Raw genomic sequence first — 25344 nt, forward strand, 5'->3', positions numbered from 1 at the left:
CCGTGTTTGTCCCTCCAGATGAGTCTCTCCAGAGACTGGAGGAGTCCCTCTATGTCTGCAGGTCTCTGTCCCATCACACCAGGCCCAAACACATCGACTCGCTAACCACCATGGCCATCCAAGATGTAATCGATGCGGATACACCCATGCTCACACCTGCCTCAACAGATTCTCACGTATGTATAACGGTAACGGAGTGTGCCAGATAGTATCTCAGATAAGCTTGAAATTCTAACACAGGTTCCAATAGTGCTGGCTATTATTTTCTTACCCTATTAGTGGTACCCCCTAGCAGCGAACATTCGAGTTTCAACTCAATCAATGAAAGAAGGGAATCTTGTACAGTGAGGGCACCTTAAACTGTCCTCTTTCAGTTGGCTGGCTGCGCCCAATTTCAAAAGAACGTTCTGTGGGCAGTACTGGATAACACTCTTTGAACATATTGTAGCTTTTGGCTCGGGTGTGTCATTGTATTCACAGTGATTGTATTGACCTATGTTTTTGTTTTTCAATATCTTGATGCAATCAATCTTCTTCTTGGCACCGTCGGCGTGTAGCTCCTAAACTCTAGCCTTATGAAATGCACTAATGTGCTGCGGCCAAGTGATGCATAAGTTCTGAAAGAATGTTTTCTTTCTAATGGTTACATAATGGAAGGGGATTTAACAGAACTGTGTAGATGCATTATAGAATTGATAGCCTGTGTGCTCATTAGCACTTCACAGGACCTGAACTATTTAAATCTCTCTCTCTCTCTTTGTGCAAATCTACATAGTGATCACATGTGACCACTATTTGGATTGTTATTGATTTGCCTGGTGTAACACACATGTGTGTCGTACGTCGGTGCGTCGCTCAGCCAATCAGAGCGCGAGTTGGCAGCTTGCTGCGTATGTCGGTGGTCCCTTTGACCCTATGGATTGCCTCGTGTTGGTGGCGTTGCTCGGCCAATCAGGGATTGGCTGATGACGTAACTATGTGTGTTTATGTAAAACATGTTTAAAAGACGTATGTGGGCCCAGGCCGTAGCGTAACGGTCTGGGCACCGGACTGGTAATCCAGTCGCAGTGTGCCGCGGGTTCGACTCCCGGACCCGACACGGCCTTTACTGCATGTCATCCCCCCATCTCTCTCCCGTTTCCTGTCAGCCTACTGTCTGTCCCTTCAAAAATCAATAAAAGGCGTAAGCCGCAAAAAAATATCTTAAAAAAAAAAAAAAAATACGTATGTGGATGACGCAATAAATTTATTTGTAGTATATATTAACTATATATGTCAGATGTTTCAATAACTTGATTGGGGTTTGCTTATAGGGCAGCAGTTGACGGTGGAGAGCCGGGGCGCCAAACAGAACGGTCAAGCACTGCGCATAAGTTGCGCGCTCTGCTCGCGCACAATGTGCAAGCGGAAGTTGGCAGCTCGACAGAGTGCATTTCTATTTTTTTCTTTTGTTATCGTTATAGTTGCTACAATGTTATGGAACCGAAACCAAATGATTGTCCTCAGTTTAAATAACACATCACACTCGTGTGAAGTGACACACACACAAAGCAATTTTTTTGTACATTACAAATAGTACAAAAAAATATCACACTCGTGTGAAGTCCTCCTCCCCTCTTCTGTAGAACACAGCGGAGAACACTGACCTCAACCAATTTGGAGCGACGCCCCTCTGCACTCTTATTGGTTTAGCGAAATACAAGGTTAACTCGCACTCCTATGCCACATTTCCTGCTGAGCTCACCCAGGCATTTTCCTTTGAAAACTAAACAACTGCGGTCCCGACTCGAGTCTATTTGCCATTGACTTGGCCTGAAAGTTTGTACGAAACAAGATTTGTCATAAAAAGGCCGTAGACTTGGCCACACGCATGGCATCACAGGCGGAACATAGAAGCAAGGGCACCTACTCTACTGTAGGGCCCTTGGTACATATGACCTTATGGCATAGGAATGTCCTAACATCGCTGAATTCCCTTTATTCACCTGAACAGTTTGTTGTATATGATATCATTGTAATCCTCCTCCAAGGGGTACTAGACATCACCTATTCTGCTTTATCATGTTTGGTTCAGGAGATGCGATGCAAAATACAAATGGCCACAATGGTCACCACTAGGCGTCTTTGCGATGGCTCCATTTCTGAAAATGTTCAGGGCATTATTTGCACCTACATGTGTAGACAATGTGACTGCAGTTATAGGATCAGTATGAGGTGCAAACTGAGCTACTTTGGGGGTGGGGGGAGAATCTTAAAGGAAATACTAATTTACATACTAAATACTGTAGACTTAACTCCGTCCCATTTAAGCTTTTAAAGGCTTGTTTCTTTATCACATGATGTCCCAGTTCTAGAGATAATCTCCTGAAATAAAGTATTTTTGAAAAATCATCATCACCACCACCCTTTCCATAACATATTTTACTTTTTATTACATTTATAAATTAACATTTTTAAATTATTTGATTAATCGAACAAGCAATAAGAAGAATAATCGTTAAGAAAATAATTGATGGTTGCAGCAGCGCTAATTGTATGGTCTATTAGGCTGGGCATCATTACTGATAGAGAGAACAAGCAATAATAGAATAATTTAACATTAAATTCCTCCATCTAATGTTGTATTCAGGCTGGTGAATTTGCACAGCAGCTCATTCATGTTGTGCACAGACCCCTAGTAATGGCATTTAATAGGATTATCTAGATTCATTACCATTACATAAGGCCATCTCTTGCATAAAGGCCACACTGGCCCAAACCATACCATTACAGTCCCATTGGAATGTGAAACCTCGCGTAATGAGATTTCTTAGATGAAGTGTTGCAGCTTAAGTTCTGCACAGGGTAAAACATGTCTCCCAACACAGGATTGAACCTTGAATCGTATTATATAATGACATCAGGGGATGTTGATCTTTCACTTGGCAGCAGGCTCTTAGGGAGCAATATCTTAACATTAAAACAAACATGGGTGTAACCTGTTGTGATAATAACTGTGAGGTAGTCCAGAGGTTATTCATTTTAGAATAGTGGAGGATACTTTTCCCTTTGTCTTTCATAATAGAAAAGTCAATCGCCATTATTTGTGTTAATTTCCATGTTCCATGTCAATGGATTTGCTGTATGTAAATGAGATGTAAATTTAGTGAGTGTAGGTGGGGTTAGACCTGCTAAGTAGCACAGATTAGAGTGTTGTTCCTCAGTGCCACTGCCTACAGGGGATGGGACAGAACTCTACGTTGGTGTTATTTCAGAACCAATGTTCAACCAATGCTGTTTGCCCTTCTCCGTCTGGGTGTGGTGCACTCTGGAAGGTTTCCTATGCAGTGCAGCTCACTGATCCCAGAGGGTGAGGTCTGAAAACAGTGGCAGCCACCGCAGAGGCCGACAAAACCCAGCGAGGAAAGTTTTACGCAGACAGACGACTACTGAAGACCCCATCTGTTTTCAATTGTGTGGTGACAAACTGTTGGATCAAGGCCAAGATGCTATGTTGTTGGTAAACCACAGCAGCAGGTACAGGAGAGCTACAGTGGGCAAGAGACAGACTGGGAAAGGAAATTGGATTTTGATGTGAATTAACTTCAGATCTGGTTTACAGCTGTGGTGAAGTACCTCACTCTCCACTTCTGAGTCACAGTGAGCAAAACCACGGAGCTGGGCTTGGCAGCCGTTTTTTTCCGTTACTCTTTGGAATTCTCTCATTGGTTAAAATGAGTGAACATTGGTAGTTAGTGCTCTGCTAGAACTTGAAGTAAGAACCAGTAACGGTCGTGAATAACATTCTCATTCTCATCGTTTTAAAACAAACTGGAGCGAACGCAGGTTGGATTTTCAGTGCTGACACTATGGCTTTCTAGGGCTGTGCATGGATTGTCTGCTACATTGCTTGAATTGTGCGTAGATTATGTATAAAATATACTGCATGGTCCTGGAATGCATTAAATAGATGCCGTTTCTGGTTCAAATATTGCATGCTTAAGACTATAGACTGAGATGTATTGTTTTCTTGTGTAAGATTATATTCAGATAGATACTGTAAAAACACAAGTCATGGATATGAGCATAGTAAACGCTAACAATGTTGACATCCTGGGAAATAAATCCCTCCCAGAGCTGCCTTGTAACTCACTCCTGGACAAGTTCTCCACTCTCTTCACTCGCTCCCAACACGACTCGGGACAGGAGCCTGCCACCCTGAAGTGCATCCGAACCCTCTCTGCAGAGGCACCCCCTGAGAATGGTGATATGTTGATTGATGCTGAACCTGATGACACTCTGAAGCTGAATGGGGATTCCAGCCTTGGATGTGTTCTGAAGCATTACAAACAATTCCCTGATCGAATCCTATCACCTGTCGAAGGAGAGGTTATGTCATATGGCTCGGTGGAGCCTGACATAAATCGGAAAGAGGAAGCAGGCAGTGACGAAGACCAAACAGAAGAAGGCGGTAAAGATATCAGTCTAACACAAGACACCGATAAAGAAATGCACATGAACGAAAGCAGTCTATTGGACTGCAGTATGGAAACAAAGGCCTCAGATATGTTTCAGAACAACAGGAAAGTGTCCTTAGACAAGTCAAATCAACATGAGGGAAACAGTGATAGCATAGATTATTGCCGCAAAAACACACGTGAGAGGTTGCATAAAATAGTGGACTTGGCAAACTTGCATGAATCTCCAGAATGTATTTTAACCAATGGTGGAGAGAAAAATATCCTGCCAATCCCAGACAACCGCGCCGAGACAAATGAACACAACCAGGAAGTGAGTGTGGATAACACCACTCAAAGTTTAGACCACAGCGCTGAGGACATGCTCACTCATAACAGTGGAGAGGATTCCAGAGACAATGAATACATCATGACAGATGTTTCTAATGACTATGCGCACGCTGATCATGGGCACTGTTCTACAGAGAATGTGATGAAATCTGATACAACCAGAGCATCCAAAAGCAGAACGGTAGTGACCAGGATAGATCCGGCTTCTAAGGAGCACGCTGCATTAACAGAAGCAGCCACACCAACTTGGAAACATACCGAGGAGGACTCTAGCAGTGAGCCTTCATATATACCTGTGGAGAAAGAGGGGTTGAAGGTGGTGGTAGAAAAGGACGATGAAGAAGCAGAGAACAGAGACATACTGCCAGAAGCAGCAGATTTCATGGCCTGGCGGCCTGTCCCTGAAGACAATTCACCATTCCCTACTGAAGAATCCCCAACCAGTGGCCCCCCACCTGGCTCTACCTCGACCAGCACCACCTTCTCTCCAGTTTCCCCAACAGCAGACAAGCCCATCCAGCTACCTGCCCTCTTCAGTGGCCTCAGGGTGCTCAGGAAAGGGGTAACAGGACCCGAGCATGATACAGTGGCCGAGATCAGAACATCGTCCCAGGGAATGAAGAGAGAAATCTTCACTGAACCCGATAAAGACTCCAAGAACCAGAGCGAACCAAAAGGCAACTTCCTGGGCCAAATGTCACAGTTTTTAAATTGTGAGATGAAAGATGGGAGAGATGAAAGAAAGGAGAAACAAAGAACAGAGTCAGAAGAACCCTCAGAAGAGTCGGATTCAGTCGATAGGGAGACTGAAAAAGAAATATGCGAGATCACAGAAAAGCATGAAAATGAAGACAATCGGGAAAAAGAAATCACAAAGGAAATAGGGGAGGCTACAGATTCCTCAGAGATGCATGATTCTACAAAAGCTCCACTCTCCAGTGCGGAAGCAGCCTTTGACGCCTTTAAGGCTTTCTTTACCCCCAAACCTCTGAAGAAGGACATCTTTATCCCGAAAACCCTCTTTGAGAGAACCTCCAATAAGATGACACTGAAGACAAGCCTTTCTGATAGCAAAGTATGCATTGTGTTACGGAACGTGTACATTATATCAAGCATATTATAGCTAGACATACATATTACAGTACACATGTTTAATACTGCTGTATACAACATACCTGCTTTTGCTATGAATGTTTGGGCTGAATCTTTGTTTTAAACACTTCCTTTCCAGTCGGAGGCATCCGCCCCAGGAGAGGGTGATGAAAGGACTCCAGGCCGCCTGCAGGCTGTCTGGCCACCACTCAAGGAGGAGAAAGTTGGGCTGAAATATACAGAAGCAGGTACTAACTTAATACAAAATATTAAATGAATATGAAACTTTTTAAGTTGCCTTAAATATTAAGAGATACAATTTGAAAGGAAAACTGAAATGAAGAAGGGAATGTTTAATTTAATGTGGCTATTATGCAAAGATAACTCATATTAAAGTAAATAAATGGTTGAAGGGTTAATCTTTTAACATTTTGTGAAGCTCTGATGATCCAGTTGGATAGATTTAGACCCAGATGTTAATCCATCTACTCTAAATACTGAAAGTGGCTCTCCAGTCTCCATTGATTCATTCATGATGAAAATCCATGATTTTTTGACGTTAAGCAATGTAGGGATTGGCAGTGTTTGTTCTGTGGTCTCATTTGTCATTTCATGGATTGACTGTATAATGATTATGGTCCACGCAATGCAAGGTAAACACACCTCCACCCTGTGTGTACAGCGGAGAACTAGCCATCGTGTGATTACTTACTGTTCGTGTTCTGTATAAAATGTCAGACAAAATAGTCACTATTCTTTTCTTTTGTGAGTATGAGCACAGAACACAGACCATATGTTGAGTTGCTTGTAGAGCTATTGGGTCAGATGGCAGAAAGTTTGCTTGGCCAACAACAAATGACTGAATGAGTGCATGCATATTTTAATGCATTCGAAAATAAGCGCAAAACTGTGACGCCAGAATTAACAAGGTTAACAGTCATAACATAAATGACAAACATGCCAAGAACAATCAAATTCCTTCTCAAGAAGAGATAATATCAATAACAGAGACACCTCAGCAAATCCAACCCTGACTATATGTAAGTGTCCAAAGTATAGGCATCTACACAGTACACACTCTTCTCTACTGACACTTAATACATGCACATACTGTACCAGGGGCTTCATTATCCATTAGCTGCCCATTTTAAAGAGAGATCTGGATTTCCCAAGTTCAAACTGTACTAAGGCACAGTTATATTTGTCAGATTTTCTTTTGGAGATGTACTGCCATCTGCTGACAAATGTATGCATTTCTATATACCAAAAGTAGTCCATCCTGAGCCCTCAATAGCTTCAAACAATACTAGGCATTTATTGTACAGATATAGGCTATACTATTAGCCATATCATTATGGGGGTGACCTTCGTCCAGTGGCATGCTGAATAATATTTCATACTGTGCACTTATACTGTATGGCATACATATACATAGTGTTGCTTGGTCTACACAGCAAGCAACACTAGTATCTATCTATCCATCCTGTAGGCCTACACGTAGGCTAAGTGCTAACTGCCTGTGAGCGGGTGAATACAGTGCATGAGGGACGGGACTGTCTACATACATGCCTTTTTACATTGTGTTTAGTTATGCTATTTGCCTAGATAAGGTAGTTACAACATTAAAACATTTCACGAAATGCTGCTGCAGTGCTGCATGAGAAGTTTGAGAACACAAGCTGTCATGGGTTGGGAGGATGTAAACAATGGGCAAGTCAGTCACGTCGCTACTCGCTAATGTAGGCCTACATACTGTAGTGTAGTGTAGTACATTACAATGTAGAGTTGACTATTCTTTGACGCATACCTTTTTTTCATAGTGCTCCTGGCCTTGTCTTCTTGCTGTAGTTGTAGGCTACCAAGTTGCAGAATGTTAGACTGGCTCTTTCTTTAGCCAGTTTATGCTGCAGCTGCTTCGTCAGATAAAACATATTCGTTTGTTTTATCTAATTATCTTATTTTGTGTTGTATGTTATGGTAACTAGCCTATGCAGACTACAATATTGCTATTTGCGTTTTGAAACGTGACATCTGAGAGTGACTGACTGTCTCCCGCAGTCCAGCACACGGTGCACACCTAAACTTTATCCAATGTTTTAATGCCCTCTTGTGGCGTGACACAGTAATACCCCCAAAATATAAATAAGACCACCGCCAATAAACAAAACACTTAACACACACACACACACACACACACACACACACACACACACACACACACACACACACCATCCAACAAACTCTGTTCTACTTACTTACCACAATGCATAATATAAATTCTGTATTCCTCTCCTCTCAGAACACCAGGCTGCCCTGCTACAGCTGCAGAGAGAATGCAAGGAGGAAATGGAGAACTTACAGGTGTGTGAAGTATAAAGTTTGAAATGTGAATACACACACTGCATGCCTAAATCAGGTTTGACACAAACTTTATTTAGCAAAGGAACGGCTGTGCAAAAGCCTAAATATAGGCCATTAAGTCATTTTGATAATTCTTCATATTATCTCACAACCCTCCTTCCCTCAGCAGTCCACCAGGGTGACCAACCATGGAAGTTGTAATGTCATGTGAACGTGTGTCACTGAACGTGTAAAAACGTGTAATGTATCTCCCTCAGGAGGACTATGTCCAGGAGATGTCCAGGCTGCGGGTGGAGCAGGAGGAGGTGGTCTACCGTCTGGAGCTGACTGTGGCTCACCTACGGGCCCAGCTATCCCTGGGCGGAGGTCTCTGCCGCGGCGGGGACCTCCGTGACGCCGCCGTCTCCACAGAAGACGACCTCGGTCTCAAAGCCTTCCGCACCGTCTGCGTTCAGACAGACAGGGAGACCTTTGTCAGGGGGGGCGAGGAGGAGGAGCCGGGCGGGGCCGGTGCTGGGGGCCCTCCTCAGCCCCGAAAGGAGTCTCCTAAAAAGCTGGACCTGGCCTCCATCAGCCTCAGCCTGGCTCAACCGAGGGAGGACGCCTCCTCGTCGCCTCCACCAGCACTGTGTGGCCCAGCGTCCCCTCCTCCTCATCCCGGAGCCCCGCTGACCTCAGCAGAATCAACGCCGGCTCTTCCTTCTGCCCTCCCTTCCCAGAAACTTCCATCAGCCAACCCGACCACTCAGCCACCTACTCCCCCTCCAGCTCCTCCAAACCTCTCACAGTCATCTAATGGCCCTCCACCTCCTCCACCACCACCACCACCACCACCTCCACCCATACCAGGCTTAGCCCCCCCACCACCACCACCACCACCACCTCCTCCTCCTCCGGGTGGGACGTTCATGGTGAACGAGCCCCCCCGAAAGGTGACCGTGGAGCCGTCATGTCCCATGAAGCCCCTGTACTGGACCAGGATACAGATCCACAGCAAAAAGTAAGACTTATAGGGATAGTTCACCCCCATATCAATCACCCCATGGAATAATTGTACGACAAAGGGAACAGAAACCAAGTTGTTGTTGTGTCTTCTTCCTCTGCTGCAAGTCGCTACCTTGTGAAAAGGCCTCTGTCAAAACCTGCACACGTTTGCTTAATGCTTAATAATGCATGTCGTACAGCGGTGTTGCTTGTCAAAATAGCAGATCTACAAGTGTCACAATGCGTTGTGATGTGACACATTGTTAGCTTGCAGATTGGATTGTTTCAGTGACACCATTGTACGATGAAGAATATATCAGGCTTTCGTTATCCTTTCCAGTCAAGCTTGCACTTATGCTAAACCACATGCAGTCTCCTTCAGTTTGTGTGTAGCTCTCTTTGTTCAGACACTGTCAGAGCAATTGTTGGATGATGAGAATTCTTAAGCAATGTCCTGCTGGGATATCAAACAATTGCATTTCCCTAAAATGTGCTTTTCTGAAACTACGGACATATACTTTATCAATGTGTCATTATAATTCGCTTTAGAATTAGCTGGAGGAGGACAGCCATTGACTCTCGATAACTCTAAAACTAAAACCAATTTAAATTGTGCAACCATGCTTGAAATATATATATATATATAAGTACTAGCATAAATAAAATAAATCACTGTCTCTCCAGGATCTCTTCATCTCACAACCCTTCACTCTCTCTCTTCCTCAGCAATGACACCCTCTGGGACTCCTTGGAGGAAGTGAACATAATCAACACCAGCGAGTTTGAAGACCTCTTTGCCAAAATCACCGCACAGACCAAGAGGAAGCCTCTGTCAGAGGCCTATGAGAAGAAAGCCAAATCCAGGAAGGTAATTATGGCCACAGTTTGAGTCCCTGATAATCAGCAGGATCCTTCAGTGTATCTAATAAAAAATGGTTTCACTGGCAACAGTTTATCCGGCTTCAGTATAGGCCTACTGGGTTGTTGGGAGAATACACAAGCAAAATAAATCCACATTATTGCATGTACAGTACATGGCAGAATAAACACGGGTTAAACATCTACAGTATAACCATTCATCCTCTAACTCGGGATAAACTTAATGACAAACACAAGCAGAATTTTGGTTAGTATGTAATGCAGACATAGTGTAATTTCAAATTTGTTCACGATTTAGTGTTCCGTTGTTGGAATAAGTCCAATATTTCTATTATGTGTCTTCATCCACTAGAGGGAGTTGATGCCATTGACCTCAGACACCATATCACAGGTTTCATAAATGAAAAGTCCTAGTTTATATTTGAATGCTGCTAAAAGTCCCATGGACACATTTACTCTACACTAGTTAGTTAAGGTCTTGCTGCAGCAGAATTTATTTACTAATGGGAAGTTTGTCTGAAAATTAACACAAATGTGTTACTAAGGTGATAAGCTTTTTTATACTGCAGTACAGCATTCTATGATGTGTTTGCTCAGTCCCTTAACAATAGAGCCACTGCTAATGATACCACTAATGGTCAAAACCTTGCAGTCATGGTGTGTGTGTGTGTGTGTGTGTGTGTGTGTGTGTGTGTGTGTGTGTGTGTGTGTGTGTGTGTGCGCGTGTGCGTGTGCGTGTGCGTGTGCGTGTGCGTGTGCGTGTGCGTGTGCGTGTGCGTGTGCGTGTGTGTGTGTGTGTGCGTGGGTGTCAGATCATTAAGCTTCTTGAGGGGAAGAGGTCCCAGGCTGTAGGTATCCTCATTTCGAGCCTTCACCTGGAGATGAAGGACATAAAGCAAGGTTAGTGACAGGAACAATAACCCTCATCTGCAGCATACTACTATACAGTATGTAGCCTATAAAATATAAATAATGTACTGGACAGGAAAGAAATTCTAGCTTGCCTTGAAAGAGATCTTCCGTTTAATTTATAATTTTGTAATAAAAGTGCTGCTGATTCAACGGATCATCTTCTACAATACATGATCTTTGTCAGCAGTGGCCTACAATGCACTACAATGCATAATATACATTCATACCCTTCTTAGGGCCTTCTTATGGTCTACCACCTCCGAGCAAATCATCTGGGGAGGCCAGGGTCTCCACACTATCATCACGTTCATGATCATAGCTGATCGTTGTTAAGTTATGACTGTTTCAATTCCCCCAGCTCGATTGTGTAGCCTTTTCCCTGTTGATCCAGGCAGGAAGTGAAAGCCACAGGCTTGGCTCTTATGCTGAGGCTGCCACAGCACCTTAAATATCACCCATTCACAGTATGCCATTACCCCAACTTTGCCACAACCATTTAAACCCTATATGACCGGAGTCCCCCAGGGCTCTATATTAGGCCCCCTCCTTTTCCCCCCTCTATACTGAAAGTCTTTGCTGACGTGTTCACAACGTGTCGCATTGTGACGAGTTGTGGCCTTGTAGACTGGCTATTTGCACAGAATGTTCACATATTATAATATTTATTATATGTCCAAAATATAGGGAATATAGGGTTCATGGGGTTAAACCTTCCACTCCTTAATTTGCATTTCACTTCATTTGCACTTTGCATGATTCAACCATTGAATATGAGCTGTTGGTGAATTTCAAGTAGGGTTAAAAGCTAAAAGCATACCACGGTGTCGGCCAAAAACTATCTGCATTGCTAATCTCCGGCTCCAGTCTCTGAAGCCAGTTTCCCAAATGAAGGGAGAATGTGTTCTGTCTGTGTTCGTGTGAACGGGTTACTGGTGCCCTCAAGGGTCCTCCCCGGCTCTCAGATCTCAGCTCAGCCTGTTCAGCCCAATAAATCAGACCCAGTACCGTCATCATAGATTCAACAAAGGAATGTAGTTATAGTAGATCATATGTTTTTTATCTATCTACTGTATCTATCTATCTATCTATCTACTGTATCTATCTATCTATCTATCAATATGAACTATGTACATGGTATGGTAGAACCACCCGGCCTAACCTGTGTCTTGTCATGATCTTGTTTCTACAGCTGTGCTCACAGTGGACAGCTCTGTGGTGGACCTGGAGACCATTGAAGCGCTCTATGAAAATGTAAGATGTTGTTTTTTGTTTAGTTTCCTATAGAGTTTGAACATAAATTATGTGCAATTAGGAAACAGCCTTCCTTGTTTTAAATCCCGACTGTTTGTGTCTCAGAGAGCTCTGCCAGAGGAGCTGGAGAAGATCAAGAGACACTATGAGACGTCAGATGAAGATCAGGTCAAACTGCTGGACAAGCCTGAACAGTAAGCATGATCCACCATGGTGTTATTTTACTAAACATAAATTATTAAAGGAAAACAGGAGTATTGCTTATAATGTACAGTATGAGTAGAAGTTAAGTCACATCTGCTGTGACAGCAGAGACCTGAAGTGAAAGTCAAGGTGTCTTTAATTATGGAAAATAAATCGATTTCATGGACAAAGAGGAGATACAAATGAAGGAGGAACGTGACAGGTTAAAGGAAGACTTGCGAACATGGAGATGATTGGGACATGAATTGTATGGGGGGTGTAGCTCAGGGTTCATACTATGGTTCTAATACATGTGCTTTGTGTTCCAGGTTCCTGTTTGAGCTCGCTCAAATCCCAGACTTTGCCGGCAGAGCTCACTGCATCATCTTCCAGTCGACGTTCACCGATGGCATCGCGTCCGTCCAGCGCAAGGTCCACATGGTATCCTCAGTCTGCCAGGTAGGCAGGGTCGCATGAAAGGTCATCTCACAGTCTGTACTGTATGTGTACCCTACCTCCAAATAAAAGTATACCACTGTGCATGCTGAAAGGCATCAGGCCTTTCTTTGTAATGTCATTGATGTTTCAAAATAAACGTGTTTCTCCTTCAGGCTTTGACTAGGTTCTCTCTTGGTTCTGAAATGATTGACACAGCGGAGCCACTTCACCACATCTGATATATTGCTTTTACTCCAGACACAATAGGATTGCACAGCATTTGCATTGTATCACTCAGAGTTTTGACAGTGTTTATCGTTCACACAATATTGTGGGATTGCAACAAGATGATCAGCACTTTCTACAAGGCCTCTGAAAGTGAACACAATCATGCTCTCACCTTCTTTGCCATTTAACCCGGCACGTGTTTCCCCACAGGCTTTGTTGCAGAACAGCAGTGTGAGGGAGGTGATGGGCTTGGTGCTGGCCCTGGGGAATCACATGAACGGAGGCAGCAGGACCAGGGGACAGGCCGATGGCTTTGGCCTTGAGATCCTGCCCAAACTCAAGGATGTCAAGAGCAGAGTAAGGGCCTGTCACGTTAGCTTCGCAGGAGCTTTCAAATAATTGATTTGAATTGTGGATTGATAGTTCAGCATTATGCCAAGCGTGTGAAAGAAAATGTTTAAAGTTGTTGTCGCACAATTTTGCTAGCATTGCGAGGCTCCAACAGTGAGCCAGGCCAACGATGAAATAGACTTAATAGAGCATGTACAGTATAGAGTATGAATAAAGGGTGTGGTGGCTGTAGTGTAAAGCCTATAGAAGCAGGTTTAATCCTCCATGAGCACAGATCACTAAAATCTACTGGCTAAGAGCCCTTCTCTATCAATTTACTTACATTAACTATCATTTGTCCTTTTGTTTTCCCTTTCCTAAAGCAATTTTATTTACATTTTTGTATTAATATTTAACATTGACGAACAATTGTATTAATGTATACGCTGGATTTGTACTTACTGTAGAGCTTATAGATTTGCTATTTCCGATGCTTGACACCACGCACAACAAATTATATCAAGCCCTTAACATCAATATTTAATTTCAACCGCCCACACTACACTTATTAGTTCAAAAATGTTTTATACATTTAACAAAGTACAATAGATTTATACATATTATATATTTTTGTGTGTTTTGTTTTTCATGGACCACCTGTAGGCCTAATTATGACACAAAAATATGGAGTTCCCATGGTTTCCAAGGAGGTAAAAAGCAGGGAGACCACTGTTTAATGTTTTTCCATTGCCATAGACCACTAATGGTGTGGACCATTGGTTGAGAATGAGATACAGTGTATTAAGTGTATAAAGTGATTCTTTCTTATTTTCCAGGACAATCGTATCAGTCTGGTGGACTATGTGGTGTCGTACTATTTACGCAATGTGGACGAGGTAACGCAAATGGATGGTCTGTTATAGACATATGTGGTTGTCATTTTTTTGAGGGCCCCTCCTACAGGTTTAATGTTTGTTTTTAGTTCAATGTTTGTTTTAAAAACGCCATTGACAATGAAGGGAAGATTTATGTCATCCTGTACCTAACACAAACATTAAATTCTATTAATAATAAAGGGAATAAAAATAAAAATAAATTACACCGTTTGTTTTACATCACCATTACATCACCTAATCATAGCAACATGAGTTAGATTTTAAGCGCCCCTCATTTCACACGGGTGTGATTTGTATATCTTTTTAATCGGTGCTGGTATTTTAATGCTTGTCAAAGGAGCGCTGTAACTTAATCACAATTGGTAGAGAGGTCCTGGACTTGGCTGGCCTATGGCGTAATTTCGGAAAGCCATAAATTAATTAAAATTAAAATTAAAAAAGGATCTTCAGAGTTAATACTTACTTAGGCCTTTTAAGTACAAACTCCATCTTATTCGGTCTTGTATCCTCCGATCCAGCGGTTGCCATCATGACAGGCCTTCATCTCCAGCTCTGTGGTCCTTCTCCTAGGTCTTCCTCTCTTCCTCCTGCCTTTGTGGGTTAAATTAACATAATTAATAACATAAAACGTATTTATTCAATGAGCCAAAGCTCCATGATGAGACACACTTTGTTCACTTTGGGTTCCTAGCTATTAATTACAAAAACTGCTACTTTGTGGACGAAAACCATGAGAAGCACAAGACTTGACAGACCATTAGCTACAATATGTCTAGTTTGTCAACCTGTGGATATTTAGAACAAAATAATACATTTTTTAAGTGTCCTTCCAGATATAAGGTTAATGAATAATATTGTTCCAATGTGACACTGCTGGAGTTACCGGAAAGTTTTCTTCTTGTGGTGTCATGTTGATTCGATCTACTGTTACTGTATACTAGGCCCTGTCGAAAACAGCCAAAATCTCAGAGGTTATCATATATATTTGCATCAAATGTTCACCCTGGGTGTCTCTGCATGTGCTTGGATGTCACCAGAGTGCAGGAACAGAGGAGTGCAAGTTCCCACTTCCTGAACCTCATGAGGTCTCCCTGGCGGCGCATGTCAAATTTGATGACCTCAACAGAGACCTGAGACAGCTCGGACGAGATCTGACAGGTACTGTATCATGAACCAATTTAGTAATACAACACTTTATTGTTTGGTCTTTTTATCTTCTCGTATATGGAGGAATGAATACCAACAGCCCCCAGTTCAGTATGTCGCCCCCCAAACATTCCCAAAGACACAGCTAGCTCAACATAATATCCACTTTGAACAGTCAGACAGCATGCTTTAACATCCATGTGACTTGTTGACCGGAATAGACTCGCCTTGTGGTCATTTTGTTGTGTGTATTTGTTTGAAAACCTCAGCCAGCCCATGTAACTCTATCACCGTGATTTTGTGTTACTCTTGATAGTTCCCACAGACCAAACCTCGGCCCAGTCTGGCATCGTTTTTCTTCAGACCCCCACTCCTCCACACACACACACACACACACACACACACACACACACACACACACACACACAGTTTCCCATCACTGGCCCCATCCATTGAGTAACTGTTTATACTTAGGTTCAGGGCCCGCGTCTTTTGACCAAACTCAAGTCGGCTAAAGCCAAGAACAAAAGATTTCCTCTCCCCTCTCTTATCCCTCTTATGCTCTTTAAGTGTGCCCATATGACGCCATTCAACATGCCAGCCAGTTTATCCAGTCAATGGTCATGTTGAGGACATTATGTGTTGCTCTCTCCTTCTGCCTCTACGTGTGTATGTGTGCTGAAGTTTGACAGCAGGCAGCCAGCCACACACATGCATGCGTTTCATAGCATACATGCACACATGTGCTTCTTTGCATGTGTGTGTATAGCTACTGATCCTGGCCTGCGTGGCGCCTTTTTGTTTTAAGATCCAGCTTCTAATCCTGCACATCATATCTCCCTTCATTGTTCATCCTGCAGTTTCCCTTTGTATCCCCTGTCGCCCTCGTCTTATGTAATCTCTAGGGAGGCTCTCTTATCTCGTTGTTTGGGCCGATGCAGAGATGCACAGATTGGCAGCACCCTCTGTGGTGTCATCTGGGCTCCAGTGTGGCCCCTAGATGTTGGCCTCAGATAACTTTCTCTTCCTCTCAACACAGCCTTGTCTTATCGGTCCGTCTACCCAAACCACCGTGCGATCTGGATCGCTCCAACGCAGGACGCTTTTATCTTGCCCGGTGTTTGGGCCCTCAATGTGGCTGTTTGAATATTCTTCTTATTTGGATGCGTACTTGGTGTTACAAGCACCGCTCACATTGCAGTTAATACACTTGATATGAGCTGAGATTTGACGGTCAACTCTATAACTCTATAGCATCTTGACTGGACTAGACAACTGGTTCCCAAGCCAACAATGACAAAGGCAGTGCTCACTCCTGGCTCCCGGACTCACTCCCAATGTTCAGGCGGCCATAGCTGAGTGGATAGTGAGCCAGAGCCCCTGGTTGCCCCAGGTACGATTCCAGGCCAGGTCAGCAATGTGTCGATGTGTGCCCCTGACCAAGACCCAGAATTGCTGCCTGAGTGGGATGGCAGCGTACTGCTCCTAGTTGTCGTAGAATGGGTAAAATGCAGAGGACGAATTTCATCTATCTATCTACACATATAAATGTGACAAAAAAAACACCCCAAAGAAGGGGTGAGTTTTCAGACTACGGTGGAACATTACATAATAGTCCTGTTATATCTAATGTTCCACCGTAGTCTGAAAACTCATCTCTTTAGACTCCACCAGTACATTTACATCCCTTCTAGTCACCTTTTCGACTAGTTCATACGCAGATGTGTTAGTTACTTGTGCAAGTTTTTTTTTCTTGACCAAAAATGTTTTTGAAAGAATTTTATTTACACTGCTTGTTTGGAAAGATAGCGCTGATGTTTACAGAGTATCCTAGTTTCTTTGAGGCACTACATTGTTCTCTCTGCACTCAAACATTTTGTTTGTCATAGTCTTTTGAATAAAAAGATATTTAGTTTATATTTTAGTCATCTGAAATGTTTTAGTCTAGTTTTAGTGGAATAAATATAAGATTTTAGTCTACTAAACGTACAGTTTATTTTGTCGACATAAATGTATTTTGGCAGACCTTGATGGCGTCGCAATGCCAAATTTTACACTTTGTTGCGTGCTGACAATAGACGACCTACAAGCTCACAACGTGTTGCAGTGCAACCAATTAAACAATGGAATACCCTCTCCAAAAATGAGTCAGCTGCTATAAATATATAGTATGTCATGCAACACCATGAAGCCAAGAAGCTGCTCAAACACTGATTTCTCTCTTCCTTTTCATCAGTAAGCTCTGTTTATGTGAGAGTTTATGACCCTCTTCAGTCTGAAATAAGCAAACTCTTGTAAGTCACAAAAGACAGAGGGGAGAAAAAAGGGAAAGACTCGCCACATAATGCAAATAGATACCTACCTCCAACGTTTACACAAATCCCCAATGAAAACAGTATTCTTTTGTAATCTTATCTGGGAGATGTTGACTGAGCGTGTGGGTGGGGGGTGGGGAGTTGGGGGTAGCGGCGCGAAGGGACTCGGCTCCCACCGCAGCCACTATTATGACTGGCTCAGGAGACTGGCTCCTGTGATCCACTGATTGAACGGACAGAGAGGCGGCGGGGGGTTACTGTGCACAGCGGCATGGAGCCACAGCCAGGGAGAGGAGCTGGGTTACAGTGGGCTTGGCTGCCGCCATCTCTAAGGTGAATCGGAATAAATGATATCTGAAGGGGAAACCACATTGATAACCTCCAACTCTGGCACAGGTGGAGTTGAGCCAATCCGGCCTCGATCTCCCTGACTGTCTTTCTCTGTCTCTTCCATAATTGCTTTCCCTCCATCTCAGCTCAGGGTTAAATACATTATGAGTGCACTTTCCTTCCTAAACTACACATTTCTTGTTTTTCTAATACAATGTAAGAGTTCAAGGTTTTTCTTGTTACATTCACTTACAATATTGCTGCTTTGCAATAGTGTGACAACAATGATCTCCCTTGGGAGACACCAGGATTTGAACCCAGAACTCTCCCACTGACCTACTGTAAGATGGAACATCTGTGTGAGCTTCAGGCAATACCACTTGTCTTGTCTACCACTTGTCAACCACAGGGTCTACATTTCTCAATAGAAGTGCAGGGAGAGTCAGAGACAACCTCCAACTACTGCAGACGTGTTACCGTATATTGTATTTACTGTAGATACTCCATCCATCCATCCAACTTCAACCGCTTATCCAAAGTCGGGTGATGGAGGTAGCAGTTCCATCAGAGAACCCCGGACTTCCCCTTCCTGCCCACATTAGCCGAGTCTGACTGGGGGAGCTTGAGGTGTTCCCAGGCCATTATGGAGATATCCCTCCACCTGGTCCTCGCTGCCCTCAACTGGACGTGCCCAGAAAACCTCTGTAGGGGGGGTGCATACTAAGATTAGACCCGCCAACAGACCGACATGCGGAAACAACGGTCGGACTACCGCTCAAACTGCGCTGCTCCCGTGCTTGCGGTTATGTTTAGGTTAGGGTTAGAGATAGGTTGTCGATGTTGGACTAATGACTGGTCTGACCAATGACTATTGAATATGGATAATGATGTACTTCTCAGTTTCATATTATCTTTATATGAGGTGAGACTTCAATACCAAATAGTTCAAATCTTTATTAGATTTTTGATCATCTATTTTCACTAGGAGAATTGAATATATTGCTCTCTACCTTGTGTTATTTCCCAGTGTGTGAGAAAGGGGTCCGGGATGTGTGCTCTAACTCCCTGGAGGAGCACCTGCAGCCATTTAAGGACAAAATGGAAGCCTTCATCCTCAGTGGTCAGTATACTTTTAGTTTTTTGAGGGTTCGCTAGCACCTCCAATGCATGTCTTCTGAAGATTGCGTCACATGGCATAGGCTATGGTTTGTTTAGAGCACTTATGACGTAAATCTTTTGCAAGTCTATGGACTTTAATGTTTGTTTAGACTGAGCACTAAATGACGACGTGAGACCTCATGTGGCCGATAAATACAGTGGGTGCCCCTTACTTCACAGGAGTGTGATTTACTTTTGGTTACCCCAGAACCTACTCGCCCCAGGTCAAATCCAACGACGGACCCACACATTTTTGGCCACCAAAGTCCACTCGCCCCAGTCAAATCCGCCGATCTCGGAACAGTCGGACTCACAAACGGGCGAGTGTGCTGCACCAAGTGGGTCTAAATAAATGAGAGCGAACTAGGCTAGGCTTTGCAAGCGTTCCAGTTACCAATATGTTTATTTTGTTGAAATGCAACTTACATTACACATATCTTAACATAAATGATAGTCATCAGTGTGGGGGCCGTAAGTTTAGCAGATTCAAGCTGATTAGCCATGGCTTGATCTTTAAAGAATATGTGTGGCTCATTGTGGATATTGGGCTTTATGTGGCCAGCTATATGCTGGCCACATGGACACGCACATAGACAGACACAGTAAAAACGAGTCTATTTTGAGGTGCTTATAAGCCACTTTCTAGTAGCCCACTATATAATGTGTGTACCATATCTGCCTGACTGAAAATACATGAATTTCCAGGGAAACCCTTTGCTTTTCCATTTCTCTCTCCAAAAATCCTACTCCTTCCATAATTAGTCTGTTGTCTCTAGCATTCAGATTAAAGCTAGCATACATCCTGTTACCATGGCATGCATCTCTGTCCCTGTTCGTATTTGATGGAGTGAGTTTGATATCTCCGTCTGTGAGGGAGATAAATGTTGGCGGGTGGGTACACAGCCAAGGCTAGACACACAGATAGGGATCAGGTAGATTTGGCAGTGACTGAAAGACTCCTGTCTGTCGTCTTGGTCTCTTTGCTCCACTTGCAAAAAATATGCATCTTAACATTTCATGGTGTATTCAGATCTGACTCACCACTTGAACTCTTTTCTATGGGGAATATTTTCCAAAAATAGCAGATCTACAAGCTCACGGCACAGCTCAGCTAGTTTTGGCAAAGATATTTAGTGTAGTCCATTAGAATACGGTCAACTAAGTTGGCCCCATATAAGAATTTTAAACAAAATGCATAGGGTTTACATGGTTAAAACAAGTGAAAACAAGTTATTGCTATTGGAGTGATGTAATTTTACTTTGTAGATTGTTTCTAATTCTGTGTCTATATCTGAAAGTAAGGTAGGGCCGTCCACTCATTTGTAGAAAGTGCCACTTAATGTATGAAAGTTTGGACAACAAAATGGAGTTGCATTTCAAGGAAGATTAAAAGAATAGTTAGGATTGACTTCTTCCTCTGAATGAAATTGAAACCCACACATTATAGACAGAGACAGAAACTAGTGTCTGTCTGTTATTTTGTGATAAAGGCAAAGCAGTTTGAAAGTAGTATCAAGAATGGCCCCATTGTTCAATAATTGACCATGAAATTGCTGTTTTGAAGAGGCCAAATGGTTGTCTGGCTCCATTTGACAGAGTCATCATAATACAACGTTCTGCTCTTAGCAGACAGTGGCATATATATATATATATATATATATATATATATATAAAAGGTTATGTCTGAGCATAAGTGATCCCAATATATTGTACTGTGATCTGAACCTAATAAATTGCATTTAATAATACAACGTTCTTAGTGAGTGACTATCAGTATGGATATCAATAGATTCCATACTGTATAGTTCATGTAGAAGAAATGAAGGATTATGACTATTTCAATGTAATCTCTCTCATTGTTGATTGAGTTTATCCGTTATTGAGTCATCTTGTCTTTTTCTTTGCAGCATGGAAGGAACACTCTGAAACCTCCTATCTGTTGGTGACGGCACAAAAAGGGTTTGTGAATAAAACCATATTGTCCTTCGTATGCCTCCTCATGTCTCAAGACACTGATTTTTAACAAACGTCTGACAAAACAATGAGATGTGACCCACTCATGTCACCATCTACCAAAGTCAGTTGGACATTGCATTGTGTTAATTTGCACTGAAGAAAGGAGGGATTCTTTGCAGTGCCAACATCGTTTATTGTCTCCCACATTTTCACAAAGATAGCTCAAATTACATATCCACTATATCCACCAATACTGTCTTCTTGAGAAATACCTGTGTAACATCCAAACCAGCGATGTTTGTGTTTAACATGCTGTTTCGCTCTCAAGAAAATCTCAATTATCTTAACAAGCTTACAAACCTGCCCGCAAGTATTTCCAATAAGTCTTGTTTTTGTGGGGCAGAATGAATAGAAACCCCAAACAAACAAAGCATCATGTGAGCGTGTCCTCTAGAATTATGAATGTGGGATTGATACTGACAAAATTCTAAAAGCCAAGTTTGATTGCAATCTAACAATATCCTCAAACAACAACCCAAATGTAAACAAAAACGGCATCAAGGCCTGTTTCTATCTCAATAAAATGTTCTCTACAGTATACTGTAGAGAACATCGTTTCTCAATCAGTAGTCCATCCATGGAAAAAGTGTGGAAAAACACTTTTGTGCCTAATGTGATGTCACACACCAACAATGGCACATCTACCAGCTCACAACATGTTGTGCTCTGTGGCAGCGTGGCGCATTGTGGGCTTGTTGTCGTTTTATTGTTGTTATGCAACACCGGCACATACAGTAAGTGTTAATCCAGCTTTGAAATCAGTAATGTTAAATACTAATTACAAAGATATATAGAAATGACTGCTATGCCTTCTTACATAAATAAATAATGTTGTGGGGAGCTGGGGTTCAAATATACTAGTGGCCCAGAGCTTGAAAAAGATTGAGAACCACTGGATTAGAGAGACTGGCTCAACAGAAATACACCAATATCCCTATTTTGATTTTCTATTTTTGGTGCAGCTTTCAGGAGCTGGTGCAGTACTACGGTCTGGAGCCCAAAACAGGAGAGAAAGAGGTGGCCACTGGTCATTTCTTCATGTTCTGGTATGAGTTCTGTGCTGACTTTAAAACCAGGTGGAAGAGGGAAAACCAAATCATCTATAAAGAAAGGTAAGGTGTGTGTGTGTGTGTGTGTGTGTGTGTGTGTGTGTGTGTGTGTGTGTGTGTGTGTGTGTGTGTGTGTGTGTGTGTGTGTGTGTGTGTGTGTGTGTGTGTGTGTGTGTGTGTGTGTGTGTGTGTGTGTGTGTGTGTGTGTGTGTGTGTGTGTATGCAGGTCCATGCTGCAAGTGGTCTAGGGCTGAAACTATCATTATCTTCTCATAGAGGGTATGCATGTGACATCATCATAAAAAAAATACTTTCTGGCCTTGACAGCCCATAAAGAAAAATCTGATTGCATACAACATAACGTTAAACTCACTTTGCCACTCACTTTATGCTGGGCACATACTCTATTCTATCAATAACTTGTTTGATTAATTTAATAATCAAGAAGTGCATTTATTAGGATTGTTACAATATATATAGACTTGTGTATATCAAAGAGTTGTTGTAAAATGGTGTCACATGTGCATCGTATTCATGAGCTTGTAAATAGCCTATTGTTGCTATTTAAAACAATATTCTATGAATATCTGAATCTATTCTTTTTATTTCAATTGATTCAATTGATCACTTCAATTAACTGTTGTACCACTAAATTTACCAAGGACTTTTTATTTTGAATCAGACACGGTTGCTCTGGTTTTACTGGTTTCTTTTCAATCTATTAAATGATCACTATCATTTTTCTGCAGGCTGAAAGAGGCCCAGCTCTCAGTAAAGAGAATCACAGAGGACAGGAAGATAGAGACCAGAAAGATCAGTGCAGACAGCCTGGTAAGAGCACCTCAAATAAAAGCACTGCAAATAAAAGCTGCAATTTGTACATTTTAAGAGGCATTTTCATCTTAGCCAGTGAAGATATTGTGCTCATGAGCTTCAGGCAGTACTACTTGTCAAAGAGTAGGTCTCCTACAGTACCTGACACCTCTAACCACTACAGAACAGTTATTTTGTATATTGCATATGATACACATTGGTTAACAATGCACTCCACTTGAACAGCTCATGTTTTTATACATTGCATTTCTATACAAAAGTGCTACTCAATAAATCACGAGTAGCCTATACTGCACAAAATCAAGAAGCACTGCTTCTCCGTGTTATCTATCATAAAACACTACATATTATTGTTGTACGGCTTAAATGTATTCAGTTGAAATGTTATTGTCCCCACTGATGTTTTTGTCATCAATCTAATCGTGCACCTGTACTTCACTCCTAACAGAAACACAGACTACGGCAGAAACAGGCCAGTGTGTCAGTTAATCGAGACAGAAGATTTAATAAAGAGAGAAGAGCTCAAGTGACAGACGTTTTCTCTACGGATGACGATCAGGATGCCATAAAGTCCCTGTCAAACTCAACTGAATATGGACCATGATGCTGATGATGATGATTCAGGGGAATCCTGGACTGTTGGGTCACAGCACTCTGCAAAAAGCACTTGTGTGTCTCTCAATGTGTTCATTATCTTAAACCCTCTTTGGAACAATATTGTTGTTCATTAGCACTTTCAACTCTGTATCGTGTACTTTAACACAAAGAAAACATTTAGATTTTAAAGATCTAAAACTATTTTGTATGGGATATGTATTCTTGAATAACTATTGTATAGATTAATATGTATATTTGTCTTTATTCTAAGATGTTAAACTTTTTTTTTAACTATTTTACATTTGTTAAGTCACTTGTCAAGACTCAAGAGGAATACAATTGAATAGGTAAAAAGGTTTATTCATAAGATATTTTACACTTTATATTAAACCAATTATATATGTCATAAACTGAAGTGACAGACAGTGCAGGTTGCTATACAACAATAAAAACACCTTACATCCCACACAGTGGAAACTGTACAACCATCCAGTCATTTGAAAGTGTTTCCTCATACAAATTATTGTACTACTTGCATTGACACTTATTTCCATGGTCAGCCTACCTATGAGGATAATTATAAACCAAACCTTTATGCACAAATAACTAAATGTACAAACTGCTCACCCGTGACCTTAGTCCTAAACGGATCAGGCTAGGTCCAATGTCCAAGTATCCCTTGGCTTTTAGATAGCCTATAGTTTTTCGATAATTTCTCGCGTTGTCTCTTGTTTTCTCTCTTTGTGATATAAATGTAATTGCGTGTCGTGCCTCCAGTTCCCTAAGGACTAGTCACTATATACATCTAATCCATATCTATTGTTGTGCAGCGACACTGCTTTACGCGCTGGACCCGTTTCTTTCTGGTACTCGGCGTCTGTCCGGGGCAGATGAGGGTGTAAGTGACAGTGGTGAAGGTTTTAGGTTTGCAGGTGGAGCAGGACTGGAAAGCGCTGTCCTCTTGATAGATATGCCGCGGTATGTAGAAGGAGTTGCACTGTCCGTAGCAGAAGCGGTTGATGATGGTGCGGCTTAAGCATCCCTCCTCGTATATGGTCTGCTTGAGCGGCTGCGTCTTGCACCAGTCCAGCTTCAGATAGCGTCGCTCCGTGACATGCAGCGCCTCTTGGCTGGATTCCAGCACCTCCTCGGCGGTCGTGATAGAGCCCATTCCGCGGGACATTAATCCTGTGATCGGCGTTTGTTGTGGTGACCTCTCTGATTGGTTTGGATTGTATTTGTATGGATGTGGGAATGCGCCTTGAAACGTCCCGATAGCTGTAGTTTCCAACGCGCAGAGTAGCAGTCCCAAAACTGCTGCGGCGGTGAACATCGGTAATATCTTCATGCTTTTAGCTGGGAAAACAAAACACAGAATTCTGTTTAACAGATCGATGGACAGCATTTTACGCAGTTATTACGCATTTTACGCATCATCATTTGTGCTAGTAGCCTATTGTAGCCTAACGTTTACTAAATTAACTCACCTTTTTGTATCCCAACTTGCCACGAGAATCTGATCCAGGGAGGCTGCAAGTCCCAGAATTATGTTTCTGAA

The 25344-nt window shown here is 42.4% G+C and overlaps 2 protein-coding genes across 3 annotated transcripts; one reads left to right on the forward strand and one right to left on the reverse strand.

The window, feature by feature from the left end:
* Window positions 1-3679: 3679 nt before the first annotated feature.
* On the forward strand, window positions 3680-24030 carry fmn1 (formin 1). Of its 2 annotated transcripts, none has more exons than XM_083790962.1 (17): window positions 3680-3825; window positions 6019-6127; window positions 8179-8240; window positions 8498-9240; window positions 9951-10092; window positions 10916-11003; window positions 12205-12266; window positions 12372-12460; window positions 12779-12908; window positions 13326-13472; window positions 14282-14341; window positions 15379-15499; window positions 19160-19252; window positions 21198-21249; window positions 22269-22418; window positions 23105-23186; window positions 23638-24030. In XM_083790962.1, exons 3-17 carry the CDS (start codon window positions 8226-8228, stop codon window positions 23791-23793), a joined length of 2130 nt encoding a protein of 709 aa, XP_083647088.1. In that variant the 5' UTR covers window positions 3680-3825; window positions 6019-6127; window positions 8179-8225; the 3' UTR covers window positions 23794-24030. The 2 variants fall into 2 exon arrangements, with proteins under 2 accessions (XP_083647088.1, XP_083647087.1); XM_083790961.1 differs by lacking the exon at window positions 3680-3825 and adding an exon at window positions 4905-5862.
* A 95-nt stretch (window positions 24031-24125) lies between these two features.
* On the reverse strand, window positions 24126-25138 carry grem1a (gremlin 1a, DAN family BMP antagonist). The gene has a single exon (XM_083790963.1). It carries the CDS (start codon window positions 25132-25134, stop codon window positions 24592-24594), a length of 543 nt encoding a protein of 180 aa, XP_083647089.1. The 5' UTR covers window positions 25135-25138; the 3' UTR covers window positions 24126-24591.
* Window positions 25139-25344: the final 206 nt, after the last annotated feature.

The sequence above is a fragment of the Protomyctophum parallelum genome, assembly GCF_964188405.1.
Source record: "Protomyctophum parallelum genome assembly, chromosome: 19".
NCBI lineage: Eukaryota > Metazoa > Chordata > Actinopteri > Myctophiformes > Myctophidae > Protomyctophum > Protomyctophum parallelum.

Coding starts and splice junctions, on each gene's coding strand:
- fmn1 (XM_083790961.1), top strand. CDS start 4,930: ATGAAATCTGATACAACCAGAGCATCCAAAAGCAGAACGGTAGTGACC. Junction 9,241..9,950: donor ATACAGATCCACAGCAAAAA/GTAAGACTTATA, acceptor TCTCTTCCTCAG/CAATGACACCCTCTGGGACT. Junction 21,250..22,268: donor TTGGTGACGGCACAAAAAGG/GTTTGTGAATAA, acceptor TTTTTGGTGCAG/CTTTCAGGAGCTGGTGCAGT.
- grem1a (XM_083790963.1), bottom strand. CDS start 25,134: ATGAAGATATTACCGATGTTCACCGCCGCAGCAGTTTTGGGACTGCTA.